General features: G+C 38.1%; 1 protein-coding gene across 4 annotated transcripts in view; it reads left to right on the forward strand.

Annotated features, from left to right (window-relative positions):
- GRID1 (glutamate ionotropic receptor delta type subunit 1) overlaps positions 1-14591 on the forward strand; it is a 592171-nt gene that overhangs the window by 541412 nt on the left and 36168 nt on the right. For all 4 annotated transcript variants that reach the window (XM_057421472.1, XM_057421471.1, XM_057421473.1 and 1 more), the window contains 2 exons: positions 724-1048; positions 2451-2589. In XM_057421472.1, the coding sequence (XP_057277455.1) occupies positions 724-1048; positions 2451-2589 (464 nt within the window). The remainder of the gene's footprint in view (positions 1-723; positions 1049-2450; positions 2590-14591) is intronic.

A 14591-nucleotide genomic window follows, 5' to 3' on the forward strand; every position in this document is an offset into this window, starting at 1 on the left:
ATTATTCATGATATAATTGCAGCTCTTCAAAAGCTTTGGGAATCTTATTTACTAACTCCTGTTTTAGCTGTCATTGAGTTTGCATACTCTTTAATGACCCTCTACATGTAAAACCTAACTGCTTTAAATGTTGAGGTCAAAGCAGTTTCAGGTGCTAAGTTGCCTTTGATACATTCTTCCAATTACTAGTTTATGCAATCACTTTATTCATCGTAAAAAAAAAAACAACAAAATCTGCCCCCCCCAGTTGTCATATGAAATCCCATCATAAATATGAAGTAGGCAGTTCTGCAGGGAGAACAACAAACCTTAGCTCTTTGCACTTTGCTATCAAATACTCAAGCTAAATAAATGATGTTTCTTACAGCTTGCAGTGCACCAGCTTTATATGGTATGGAATTTTAGGCATCCTCTGGAAAACAAATGAGAAATAAAGGTGAAATAAGTTGTACTCATTCCAGAGAGGAATCAGAGTGATGCTTTTTGTTCCAGATAGTGACATATTATTTTTCAGTACTCTGCTTTAGACCACAGCAATTAACCAATGTTCAAATTATAAAACTGATTGTGGTTTTATTTTTAGGCAATTTATTTAAATTTCTTCTAAGTTATAGAAAAAAATGCATGGAGTCACTTGGTTCGTAAAATGTTTCTCCTTAAAGCTCACGCTGGCCAAATTCATGGTGAAAGGAAGAGATCTGATCTGTTGCGTTTGTCTCACAGAGAGCAGACCTAGCCATCTCAGCCATCACTATAACACCAGAACGAGAGAGTGTTGTGGACTTCAGCAAGCGGTACATGGACTATTCCGTGGGGATCTTAATCAAAAAGCCTGAAGAGAAAATCAACATCTTCTCTCTCTTTGCTCCTTTCGACTTTGCGGTGTGGGCTTGCATTGCTGCAGCCATCCCTATAGTTGGTGTCTTGATATTTGTCTTGAACCGGATCCAGGCAGTCAGGGCGCAGAATGCTTCCCAGCCGAGCCCTTCTGCTTCCTCTACCCTCCACAGTGCCATCTGGGTTGTTTACGGCGCCTTTGTTCAGCAAGGTACTCACTTTTATAAACGCCTCTGATTTAAGTTCAGAAAAGTTCAGCCTTGGGTAAAGCAGCTCAGGACATGTTAGTCTTGGCCAGAATGGTCTAAAGATCAAAGAGAAGGCGCGTGCAGGGATGTAACGTGTTTTATTAGCCCAGCTAATGAAAAATGAGAAGAGGTAGGTAAGTTTTGAGGTGGGGGAAGCAGTATGTTCTCCTTTTCTGTCTCTCGGTAAGTCCAGAAAAAACACTCCTAGCAGGCTTTCCCACTTTGGGAAAATTATCACATGATAAACTACAGAGCTGCTTGTTGCAGAATTGCTTTTCAAACTCTGAGGCTAGCATCTTCCCTAACTGCTTAAATTTAATTTTAGAAGTTTATGTGTTTTTGAACTAATGTGAGACTTTTTTTTTTTGTAGTGTGTTCTTTGAAGTGAATAGGGAAATGATCCGTGGTTGTGAAGCTAACTTTACACTCAGCAATCTCTACGCATAGGACTAATCCTATTGAATTCAGTAGGATTACTATCATTAACAAAGTTACTTTTGTAAATAATTGTTTGCAAAATCTGCTCACACAGTTTTTGTCCCATATCTATAATTTAGTGCTATTCTTGGAAGGCAGGTTTTGTTGAATGATAGCATATGGGTAGGTTATTAATTTTTTCTACATTTTTTCATTGTGATTGGAAGCTTATAAAGCTTCAGCTGAAAAATCCTTACTAGTGCTATGAAACTTGGTCCCTTGTCTTATTAAGGTGGCATCCTGGTTGGGTTTAAGTGTAGTAAGATATGATCAGCACAAACATATGCTGAAGTGACTAGTGCTAGCTGTATGGTAAGACCTAGTCTCCAACAATGTTCAAGCATAATGTGCTTGAAACCTGCTAGAAAGAAATCTTCACATTTTTTAAAATATTGTATAGAGTAACAAGTAATGACACTAATGCTTCAGTCTTTGCAGATTTAAATACAGCACAGATAACACACAAGCCGTTGGACAGCTTTGTGGGTTTTTTCCAAATCTGAAATGGTCATTGGAAATAGAATATTACTATATTCTGAACACTGTAATGATTTAATTCCTGCCTATTAATTGTGCTTCACCATTAAACTTACTCTATTTAGAACATTTTTCATGTCCTGTAGGTTTGATCCTAAAAAATTCCCAAGGGAAATACTTTGAAAGATGATTTTCCAGAACAGTAGCCAGGGCAAGAGACTGACTGGAGAAAATGTTTGTAAATTACCAGTCTTCATGGAAGCAGTGGTTTTCTCACAGTGAAAGGGCAGTCTGGAGGAGAACCAGAAATGCAGAGAGGTAGCTCCAAAACATGTAACATAATAGGGCAGAGAGTGAGTGATCGTAAATGGAAGCTGCTGAGACACCCTCATTTTCTCTGTTTATTTGTAGGGGGAGAATCTCCTGTAAATTCTGTAGCTATGCGCATTGTAATGGGAAGCTGGTGGCTCTTCACCCTTATCGTGTGCTCTTCCTACACAGCAAACTTAGCAGCTTTTCTCACAGTATCAAGGATGGATAATCCCATAAGGTAAGAGCCTCTTCTTAACATGAAGCTGGAAACCTGGATTTCACAGAAAGGTATTATCCATTTCAGCACCCATTCTTGCAAAAAGGAGATAACTTTCTAATAAAATACTCTGCTTATTTGCAGTGGCTGTTTTTTTCTTCTTCCCCCATCTTCACCTTCACTTCAACATCCCCCAAGCAGTTTTGACAGGTGCATGAAGGGGAACAATGGCGCTTTAACTGTGTATTTTTGCAGAAGAGAGGTCTTTCAGGTTTATACATATTTTGTTTAACAAGAGCTCTCACTGCTTCAGCTGTCTCTATTTCTTTGTTGAACATCAGAGGGAACTGCCACCTCTAGGGAACTATATAAGATTTCACTTCCTCAATGTGTAATTTTATGTTCTCAGTATTTTGATATATGCTGTAGTTTATACTATTATTTGCACATAAGGTAATACAGACAGTCTTTTAAAATATAAATGGCCAGATTCAGTGGCATTATTTGCAGAAAAATCTTCTCAAGGAGGAAAAGATAACCAAACCTGACTCCAGGATAATAGATGTAATACAGCAGTTGTTTTATTAAATTTATATATAATTCTCTACAATTGTGTTGGCAATATTGTGACGATAAATTACAGCTTCTGTAACAAACACAATTTATCTTGCACCTTTGACTTCTTTCCCCTGCTGTTAGCTTGCTAATCCATACCCAATGAGAATATTTTCAACAAACCAGGCCTCTGAGCAGCTACAGAGAGCTGCTGGTTGATTGGTGGCAATTTGTCTATGTGTAATTTGTTTTCCTTCAGCAAATTTAAAGGATAAAGTATGTTTTTATTTTCTCCTCTTAAAACATGGACAAAATTTCCACCTTCACACTGACATGGAGTACTGGGAGGGTCGTTGATCCACAGTCAGTGCTGACAGGATTAGTACCTGATATCTCAGATTTGATCTGATGGCAATGGAATGGTGAGGTGGCCAGAGGATGGGTAGTGCTACACAGGCTCTCCTGCAAGATGCTAAGCCAAGGATTTTAGGTGCTAGAGAGTGACACAGTTACCCTGTCAGTCTGTTCTGGGGTTGCAAAACTGAGACTGTAATGTTTGTGGTTTGCTCCTGAAACGGAGGAATTGGCATGTAGGTGAGGCTGGCATTCAAGAAACTGCTTTTGCCTTCTCTTTGGTATCTGCACAGAAGGATATAAATAAGTGTATTTCTCATAAACATGAGTTTAATAGCATTTCCAGTGTTAAATTTGCCAATGTGTACTTGCAGGTAATATAATGCTTTGTAGGATATAAAGTTACAATAATAATAATAAAACCAGCCCAAAACCATAACAAGCTTTGTTATAAATTAATTTTCTGTTAGTATTACCAAAATAAGTGGGGTTTAACAGTAATAGAAGTAGGAACTGCAAGTAATTTTTGGAAATTACGTGGGAAGCTAAATAGAGTAAAACTACCACAGAGTATCTGTGAGATCTGGCTGTAATGGGAATAAGGTTTAAGTTCAATGAAGAATTTGCTCTTGAAATCCAAGACACAAGTAGCCATCCAGAAAGCTTGAATAAATGATCTTCTAAAAAAAATCTGAAAGTTCTAGTTCTTTCATGTCTGAAGAAGTTGTCCATTTGGTCTACTGAGCACCTCCCAAAACTCAGCACAGTTCAGAGGAGTACAAAAATTGGGGTGAAATTCAGTGAGGAATCTGAGGGGGGGGAGAGAGAGAAGCTTAGTAGTGCCTTAGGGAAGAGGATATGGACTAAAGAAATAGATTCTCCAGAAGCTCTGTTGAGCCTTAATTTCTAAGCTATGATGAAGGTATTTTCATGTCCCCACAATTTAGGAAGAATATCTTATTAAACATTGTGTCAGGTTTAGAACAAATATTTTTCCTCAGAAAGTAAATTACTGCTTTACAAGATGCATTGTGGCCCGATGTCTTGGCTCCCAGTACTACTTATCTTCTGCATTGTATGATGGTGTCTATTTTTGCCTTTCTAAATCTGCCACTCGTCTTGCCCACATATCTTTCAGGGACCCAGAAAAGAATACTTCTGTGAAATCCATTTTTCCCACCCAAAGAGGCACAATAAGCTATAGATAAAAATTTGCCCACCAACTGAGAACTGCCAAATACACCTGTGTATACTTCCATTGTTAAGAAACCAAGCCCCCATCCTCTCGGTAAACGTGTGCTGTTATCTCTCCCTCCATAGAGAAGTTCTCTGGTGTTCTGCACTGCTGCTACTAAATTGCCAGCAGGACAGAAAATAGGATTATGTTGCCGCAGTAGCTGCAACATAGTTAAGATTTTGATTACAAGGCTGATTTTCTTCCCAAGCCCTCTCCAAAATGCTTGATAAAAGTTGTTTCAGCATCAAATTTGGCATGTGTGGTCTGTGACTAGCAGGATAGGAATATGTTTGATTGAATAACTAGGTGTCAATCAACCCAGTCGTCATTACCTCCACAGTTTCACTGTGAAACAAGTGTGTTACAGAAATCATAAATGATATTTATTAGAAAGGGCTCGGTGAGGCATTCACTGAAGCAAAGTTGAACAGTTGGAAGGCAGATTTTTAGAATTAGCATGTCAGATGAAAGCCTGCTCATGAGGGAATCTTTTTTTTTTTTTAATTTGGAATTGGAAAATCTCACAAGGCATTTCCACCCTGCCATGAATCTCAGGGACAGCCTATGGCTCACAGAAAGGTGAAATACCCAAAGCAGGAGCCATGTCAGGAAGCACTTTTGGTATGCTGCCTGTGTTTCTGTATTTCCTAACAGAAGCTTCCTAAATTCCAAATGGGTTAGTAAGTGCTGTGCTGTCAAGGTGTCCAGATCCTGTGTTGGAAACGTGCCAATCCTGGAAAGAAAAAAAATCCTTCTCCTTGGATTTTCCCAAACCCCCAAGGGCTTCTTCACAACTGGGATAGTGTTGGGAGAAGTACTGGCTTTCTGGTCTGGCACGGCTGCATGTGCTGCCTTGCTCCTCACGTGTCTTTGTGTGCCCATCACTCGTCCCAGTGTGACAGAGCAGTGGGGAAGGTCAGAACGTGGAGTTTGAGACCCATATCAAAAGCTCTGGCTTTTCAGGAGATCAAGGAAAGCAGAAAATAGTGTGAAGCTTCCTTGGCTGTCCTCCAGCCACTTTCCAGTTGCTAGTAGTTGGTACTTCTGCGAACCTTTGCTCTTTTAATACTGCTGCTCTGAGCCATCTGCCTAAATTACCTTGTGATCTTCCCATCTTCTGTCTGCTTCAACCTTACAACAAGGGAATAAAGGCAATACAGTGGTTTACCTCTGGATTTCTGCGTTCATGGAGATTCACAGGCAGAGCAGTGAACTCTGAAGCAGATTTCTGAACTGCACAGGAGCAGAGGAATGAGATGTTACCCATTTCCAACAAAGAAGGCATTTTGTGAGGATGTGCTAGTGGCAGCCGCTTGGGAGCTCAGGCTAGGAAGCCGTGATTCATGTTCTAACTTTGTAAATGGGCAATTCTTAATTGTTGTGGGTTGTTTTTTCCTTTTATCTTTCTAATTTTTTTTTGTTTGTTTGGTTGGTTGTTTTTTGTTTGGTTTGATTTTTTTTTCAATAGAAACCCAAGTAATGTTTAGAGGCTGTGCTAATCCTTGACAAACTTGTTTAAACCGAAGTGATTTGCATTCATTATTCTAATATTTGCCTTCAGAACTGTATACAGCTGAGAAGTCTTCTAATGGGTCAGTCTGCCAAGTAAGGACTGAATTATTGCATTCAAGTTTGTTCTTTCTTTTGTTTTATTACATTTTCATACAGCCCTTGGATCTGCTGTCTGACCTTCCACTTGTAATTATGAGTTTAATTAGCAGTGACTTAACTTCCAGCTTCATTTCTTGTTAACAAGCAGACTACATGCAGTTCAGTAGCTGCACAGATATTTGGAAACTCAGGTTTTGGAGAGCTTGTCTGGCAAGATATTAAGAATCTCGGGGGAAAAAAAAAAAGGATGTTAAAACAGTAGGCAATTTGCAAATTCAGGAGTTAAGAGTTTAAAGATTTCATCAAATTGATCCTTAACATTTGCACATGCTGTAGATGTTTTTGAAAGGCATCTGTATATATGTAGTCATGGACTGGATACAAATGCAGTCATATTTGCCTTTAAGTCCACATGTGTTGTTTCTTAAGGTGTTCCTTATTTGCATTTTAATCCCCAAGTTTCATGTGTTTTAGTGACAGCTGAAGATGTACTGCAGCTTAGATGGGGTGATAGTCTGTCACTTGGACAACTTGAGCGCAAATTCTTTTTATTTCACAAGCTTTGTTTGATCTTGGCAAGCTTAGTGTCCTTTCTGTCTCAGTTCCCTTTCTGTGTAACAGAGTAACAATTGTTTTGGTATCTTATGTGGCATGATGTCAGTTTAACTGCTTTAAAGATGATAGCCAGAAATGACCATATTATAATAGCTCTGTAGCTCTCAAAACAGAGAGATCTTCCAGGTTACATACAAACCAGAAACAATCTAAAAATATTTTAAATAAAATGAGGAAAGTGTTCTGAAGATGCCAGCTGGAGGGAAATGAACAAAGGTTTCATCTGCTGTAGCTAAGTGCATTTGATAGGGTTGGTAGCAAGAAACTCACAGGAATCCCTCTGTATTTGCAGTGGTTTTGCCTTGAAATTTCTCATGTTTGAAAACAGACTTTCTCGTTAAAATCATACATGCCTTTCTAAATACGTCATTGGATTTTCTTTTGTTATGTTTAATTTGTGCTGTTTTGCAGTGTCTGTGCAGCACCTCAGGCACGTTGGCAGGAGGCATGTATGAATGAGTGTGATAAAAAATAATTATCAGGATTATTACGTAAGGCCTGTGAGCAAAAGCTTCAGTCATTAAATAACTCGATTAAGTTCATCCATAAAAAATAAAGGCTAAAAAGGAGTGTAAGAAAGATGCAAGTGAATGAGCAAGGACGAAAACTCAAGACTTTTTTTCTTTCCAGAGTGTTCCCTGTTTAGACCACATCGAAGAAATTTTATAGGAAATACTCTGGAGCCTGTGCAGCAGGGCAGCAGTGCTAAAGGGCAGAGCTTGGCTCAGGCACAGGACAAAACACTGTTGTTGCCAGTGCTAGAACCCCCATTGTCTGTCTTTACATTTCACTTTCATTGATGGTGTTGCCCAGTGTGTGCCTCTGGGAAATCCAGGGCTTCAAAAAGTCTAGAGCCTTTTAAAATGCTTTCTGAATGTTGGCATATGCCTTTCAACCATGGCTTAAAATGAAACCTAATTACTCCTATCTAATTGAGCAAGCAGGCAAGCAAATATTTCCTGAGGACATTTTTCTGGGAAAGAAATGAGAATACACAGCTGAAAATCAAGACTGCATTCCATCTATTCAGTTGCCATTATTAAAAATGTGGCATATATTAGAGATCAATGGCAAACGAAGAGATCTGTGATTCCACACCCTCTTCAACTCTACTTTTATGACATCTATATTGTAGCATCTCTTAATTTGTTCTTGTTACTGAGAAGTTCTGTGACTTAAGTGCATTGAGGCATTAACATTCATATGCATGAGCACATTAGAGAAGAAAATTATTTGGATATGACGTTAGCAAAATCTACCATCTGTGCATGTAATAAAATGATTTTTTCATTATTTTTTTCTTTTGCTTTGGAAGGGTAAAAATGTAGCAAGAGCCACAACCCTCATGACAGCCCATCAAAATGTACAAGGATTAGTTCAAAGCTGAGATTTGATACACAGTCCCTTCTCAACTCAGATTGAGTCACCTTTTAAGTCAATTTTTCTCAAATTAATATATGTTGTTCACTGGCTGTCCATAGAGTAGTGTAGCTGTACGATTTCTGCATGCATTAAATATCATTGGCTCCTGAATTCAGCCTTCTTTGTTGTAGTATGCGGTTTCTTTTTATTACAAGGATAGTACCTATGGCTTATTTTGTTGTGTTTTATCTTCTGTGTGACTCCTAAGGGGTAAACAACACAAAATGCAGTAATAGATGATTTTTGCCCAATAGAGCATTTGTATTTCTGTCGGTTTTCTCTAAAGAAGCTGATTTAATGTCTTATATGAACTGATAATACAATATAATATAGCAGGATATTAAAACGGCAAAATAATTATTACTATAGCAATTCAAATAGAGATGGCCTTAAAGCTTCAGACATTTTCACTCCTGCAAAAACTTTAATATTTTTTTCCACTGTATCAAGTAGATATTTATTTGACCTACAATGCAAAATTACCTAACTGCTTTTTGCGTGTTAACATACTATAACATGTGTTTGCCTAATGGCTATCTTTGATATTCTTTTGGACAGACAGATACTGTTACATGCCTTTATGGTAAATATCTTTGTATTTAAGTACTTAAACATATAAATACTTAAGAATTTAAACAAAGACCCTCAAAGTGAGAAGCCAAGTAGAGCCTGAGAAAATATAAATATCTTCGTGACACTTGGTAGTGAAAGAGCTGCCTGGGAAAAAAAAAAAACAAAACAACCAAAAGAAACCCCAAAACCAACCAACCAAACAGGCCCCTCCCCCCAAGAAAAGAAAAAAAAACCCCAAACATAACAAAAAAAACCCAACCAAAACCAACCAACCAAACACATAAAAAAAAAAAAAATCAAATCAAAAACCTATAAAATTTCTTTTATTTTATGCCATTTACCTGTGCTGGTCAGAGTCATTGGTGTAATAGGGGACCCTATTATAAAAGTCATGCAGGTTTTGCTATTATGAGGTGCATAATTGCATTCACAGAACTACCAATAATTAGCACTTTATTGCAGTAAGCTAATTCTTTTGAAGCAATGAGATGAAGTTGAAAGTAGGTGTACCTACTTGTATAAGGGAAAGTTGTACTTATTTGTTTACTTGCTATCAGCTCAGACAGGACATAAATGAGCTTCCAGCTCTGCTAATCTGTTGCATATTTTGGGAAATGTTTCATTTACTCTTGTAAAATAAACCATCTTCTCATCTTGCACAGTTCCTCACCAACATCTCCACCTAAGTAGTGCTTCTGTCATTCACATACCATGGTTGTTCAGCACCAGAATTTCTCACCCACCTGGCAGCAAAAGTAATTTTCGCACCTTCTGTTCATTGCCATATATTCAATTTCAGCAGGCTGACTGTGACTGTAAGGAACATGCACTGAACTGTTTATTTCTTTAGATTATTTTGGATGGAGAGAAGAGTTACAGTGCACAGTAATCTGTTTCATGTTGTACTGATGAAATCAGCCATAAATTAAGAAATCAGACTTTGTATGGGATAGCTGGGGTACAGGCATGTGTGTTTTCATCAGCTCTGTTGTGGGCAGAGGACTTCAGGAACTTCAGTTGAGGGATGACACAAACTGCTTTGTGCAGTAACATCTTAGAGCGTATAAGCTTATTCATTGGCATTGAGGAGGATTTATTTTTGATTCTTTGATTTTTTTCTCCCATGTATTTCTAGTATGTAATTAGTCAAATGGATGCACTACTGTTTTATAATCAGAACAAAATGCTTGTGGTTTTCTAGGTCCTGAAAGAGCTCTTGCTGACATTATAACAGCTTTTTATAATTTATTCTTATAGCTCCTCATGTTAAGATAGTTTGCATCTGTGTCTTTGATATGGTTTCTTTCAGGAATTGCCAGCCCTTCTGTAGTCCTGCATTCTTTAAGTCAGTTTCCCAAGAGGCTTTCTCCTGCAGTTCCTGAAGTCTGTTGAGGTCTGGTCTTTTGAAATCCATTATTTTTAAGCTGTTACTCTTTTTTTATTTTCTCTTTTTTTTTTTTTTTTTCCTCTCAGGATAGTGAGCTCCATCATCTTGCAAACACTTTTAAACTGGTCGCTTTTCTCTTTGACATTTTCATGCAAACCTAAAATAGCCACTTTATAATGATAGAAGATCATTCTTTTCACACTTAAACTCTTAACACCTTAAATGATATATAGGATGGTATTTCATCTTCTGAAATAAAAGCTGTTCCAATACATTCTCAAATGTTTATAGACCATCTCTGCCATGAGGTGGAAAACTCTAAACTTGCCAGTTAAAGAAAAGGCTTTAAAAATTGATTATTCTCATAAAGAGATTTAGAAACTATTCCTGATGATGTAAAAAAAAACAACCAAACAACCAACGAACCAAACAAAAACCAAAAACCCCAAAAAGAAAACAACCAACAACCAAACAAGAACAGCAAAACACACTTTCAATAGATGCAGGTTATTGGTGTTTAGAGGGGAGAAAGAGCTGGGCATTCTTAGTTTCCCTGGAGACTGTGATGCTACTGTTTATTACCATAAGTGCTTCCCTATTATTTCTTAGTTCTTGTACAAGGTTTTCTAGAGGGAAAGAAAAAATTTCTGGAAATATTACTGTATTGCTAAGGGATGATTACATGTGTTCTTTCCACTTCCTGGGCTGATCTGCCTTACCGAGCAATGTTCTCTTCTGCACGCTTGCCCCCATATAACATAATACAGTTTCCAGACTCATCTGGAAATGAGGGAGAGAATGGTGTTGCCTTAGAAAAGTTATTTTGATATAGCTGCCAAATTTCCATTAGAAGAAATGTAATCACATGCACTAAAGTTGTTTGCCTTCTGAACTATTAAAACCAGCCTAGGAGAATAAGCCACTGATTTAATTGATTTATGAATAGTCATATCTATCTTAAAAAAGAATAGAAAAACATCAGTCAGAATAATGACTGTGTTTCTTTCATATGGCAGTAATACAATTTCCAAGCTCATATTTCAAGGTATGTAATTAGGCTACCCAATAAACTAATTAATCTCAATATAAGAAACAGCTAGTTGGTTTTTATGCAGTGCTGTGAATGTTCCTAGCATGAGATTCATTTTTTCAGGCAAGACTTGTGTTCAGGGTGAGGAGAGACAGGCAAAAAGGGTAAGGTCTCTTTTTCTGTTTACTTCAGAATGAAATGGGGAAGTACACCCAATGCTTGCAGTCTTGGTCCTCTGAGAAACAGGCAAATGGGCCTTCAGACTTTAAAATAAGGATATGTAATGCATGCACTTTAGACATCAGGGATAACTGATGAATGCTGTATGTGCTTCCAGTATTAATGAAGAGCCCTATGTTTTGATTTCCCAGGAGTACCCAGCACATGTTCTAGCAATCAAGATGCCTCTTCAGAGTTCTTCTGTTTTCTTCTCTTTTTAATGTCAACATTGATAGCTTCTGCTTTACTCCCTGTCGTAAGGGAAGGGTGTGAAGCTCTTTTCCGGCATCATTTTTACCTCTGACATATCTGAGCCACGTGAATTCATCCAGCCCTTCCACCCTGGCTATGGGACTGCTGACGCTAGTGCAGGCAGCAGCCCAGAGCTTTCTGCACCGAGATCTCTTTTCTTGCAGGATGCAACAGCTCCTGATAAATCAAAACTTAATAAGGAGTTGAGTAGGACCTTATCCCACACTTGGATTTCATGGACTTTAATGGAACTCCTCACAGTATAATGATATCATAACAGTCATTGTATAAAGTACCATTCGCCCTGAGTAAGGACTTTATAAGCCAGAACCAAGATAAGCCAAGCTTATCAGTCCCCACTCTATTTAATTAAAAAGCTACTCTTTGTCATCTGAGAGCAAAACAGAACGGCAGTGGTATCAGTGCTTATAGCACTAGTTGAGAAGGGAAAAAGCAATTTCTTCCCTCTTGATCTTAATCATTAATCATCATTAGGATTTTTAGCTTCCAAATGTGTATGGTAAAAGACATCAGCATAGCAAACAACTTAAAGTGCATCTGCATAAATAATAGAGGTAGTTTGTTATTTTCATTATATGTAAAATTGTGTATCACTCGCCAGATGTTTTTGATTCTAACAATATGATTTTCATGCCAACTTTATGATATGTTTTAGGTGAAGTGACTAAAACCTGCTGTTGGGACTGAGTTGCTGTTAAACACCAGCTGCAGTTTTTCTTTTAATTAATAATTTATGGAGTAGAATACCTTGCTTTAATTAATGTGTTAACCCTTCAAGCTACTGCAAGAAAGGTTGGATGGCAAAGTGTTTTAAATGTTGAATCAAATACAGAATATGGACCCAGGCTAACCCGGATTTTTCAGCAAGACTGATTATTGCAGGATGAGCAGCAATTGCTCATAGCAATTATCCCTTTCCAGTCTTTTAACTGAATCTGCAAGCATCTTACAGATGTGCTGTTGTGCTAAAGCTTTCCTTGATCTGTTCTGAAAATCTGTCCAGTCATGTAGTAGTTTAAGTGTGGATCTCAGGATACAAATTAAAGCTCCAGCTTTTGACAACTTGGGCCTGCATCTTAAAAAAAAACAACAAACCAACCCTTTAATGTGATTACTCTAAATGTCTCTTTTTCAGTCTACTACTTTCCATTCTTAAATTGCGAACATGGTGGCCAAACTGGTACAGGAAAGGCATGGACCTGTTGGAGAGGGTCCAGAGGAGTGCCACAAAAATGATCAGAGGGATGGAACACCTCTCCTGTGAGGAAAGTCTGAGAAAGTCTAGGTTGTTCAGCCTGGAGAGAAGACTCTGTGGAGACCTTATTGCAGCCTTTCAGCACTTAAAAGGAGCCTGTAAGAAAAATGGGGACAGACTTTTTAGCAGGTCCTGTTGTGATAGGATGAGGTGGTGGTCTTAAACTAAAAGAGGGGAGATTTAGGCTGGATGTGATGAAAAAATTCTGTACAATGAGGGTGATAAAATCCTGGCGCAGGTTGCCTAGAGAGGTGGTGGATGCACCATCCCTGGAGACATTCCAGGCCAGGCTGGATGTCGTTCTGAGCAACCTGATCTAGTCCAGGATGAGCCTGCTCATTGCATGGGAGTTGGACTAGATGACCTTTGAGGGTCCCTTCTGGCCCAAACTATTCTGTGTTTCTTTGAATATCTCAAGGTTATGAATTTGTTAGAAATACAGAAAAAGAGGGTGGTGAAGAGAGGTCTTGTAAATGCCCCTTGTAAATATAAAGGAAGCCTTCTGATTTCTCTCCTTCAATTAAATATCAGATAAATTCATATGCAATCATAAATGCCCAGCTATTTGAGAAACTTCATCCAGAGCTCACAGTACAGGTTGCCAGTGAATCCAGCTTTGAAATGCAAATCCCTGGAAATTAGTTCCATTGCTGCCTCTACTAATGGAGTTATTTGTTATGCTATTGTTTGCTTTTGAAGATATTTTCAAGCAAAGTAATCATATCTTCTACTGTAAGGACCATCATGGTTTCTTTACCATATGATAACAATGCAGAAAATCTGGGACATCCAGAAAGAAAAAAATCCAAGTAAGTGACCAAAAAAAAACCCCTAGTTAATGGAAAAATAAGCAATCTAAGTGACTTGTGCTTTTATTGCCTGGAGGATGTTTGGAGAACAGGATGGTTGGAAGTATAGTTAGAAACACTGGACTAGCAATCAGGAGATGTTTAGCTTATTTCTAGCTGTTTAACAGATTTCTTTACGTGCAGTGCTGGACCACAGCCAGTGTCAGCTCTAGGCAAAATGAACTTCTACAATCCAGCAACAAGTCAAGTCATACTTGTGCAGATCATTGCAGATGATTGTAGCTGCCAAGGTGGTCCTGAGGGCATCATTTAGAAATAGCAATGCATAGAAATAACCAGAGGTCTAATTTTGTTTACGGAAGAACCTGTTTTACTGATGATGATGAGAATCCACTTTGATTTTTGGATCCAAATTTGAGTCTCACAGCCAGAAAATATGCAGTCTTTTTTTGAAAATGGGCATGTTTCCTAAATAAACCACTGGAAGACATTAAGATGTTCTGTGAGCAATAGGACACAGCCTAGTTGTATGGATTTTTGTCCTACATTCCCCACACTTTGAGTTTAGCAAAAATACTGCAGATTATTCTCAGATCAATAAAGCAAAAGTGCGATTTCAAGTGATGATAATAGAACAAATTTCTACTGCATCTTAGGCTCTTAGAAAGTACACAAAGCCTAAA

The sequence above is a fragment of the Pezoporus wallicus genome, unplaced genomic scaffold (genome assembly GCF_028554395.1).
Source record: "Pezoporus wallicus isolate ANWC-B61680 ecotype Strahan unplaced genomic scaffold, APGP_CSIRO_Pwel_v1 contig_4816, whole genome shotgun sequence".
Classification (NCBI taxonomy): domain Eukaryota; kingdom Metazoa; phylum Chordata; class Aves; order Psittaciformes; family Psittacidae; genus Pezoporus; species Pezoporus wallicus.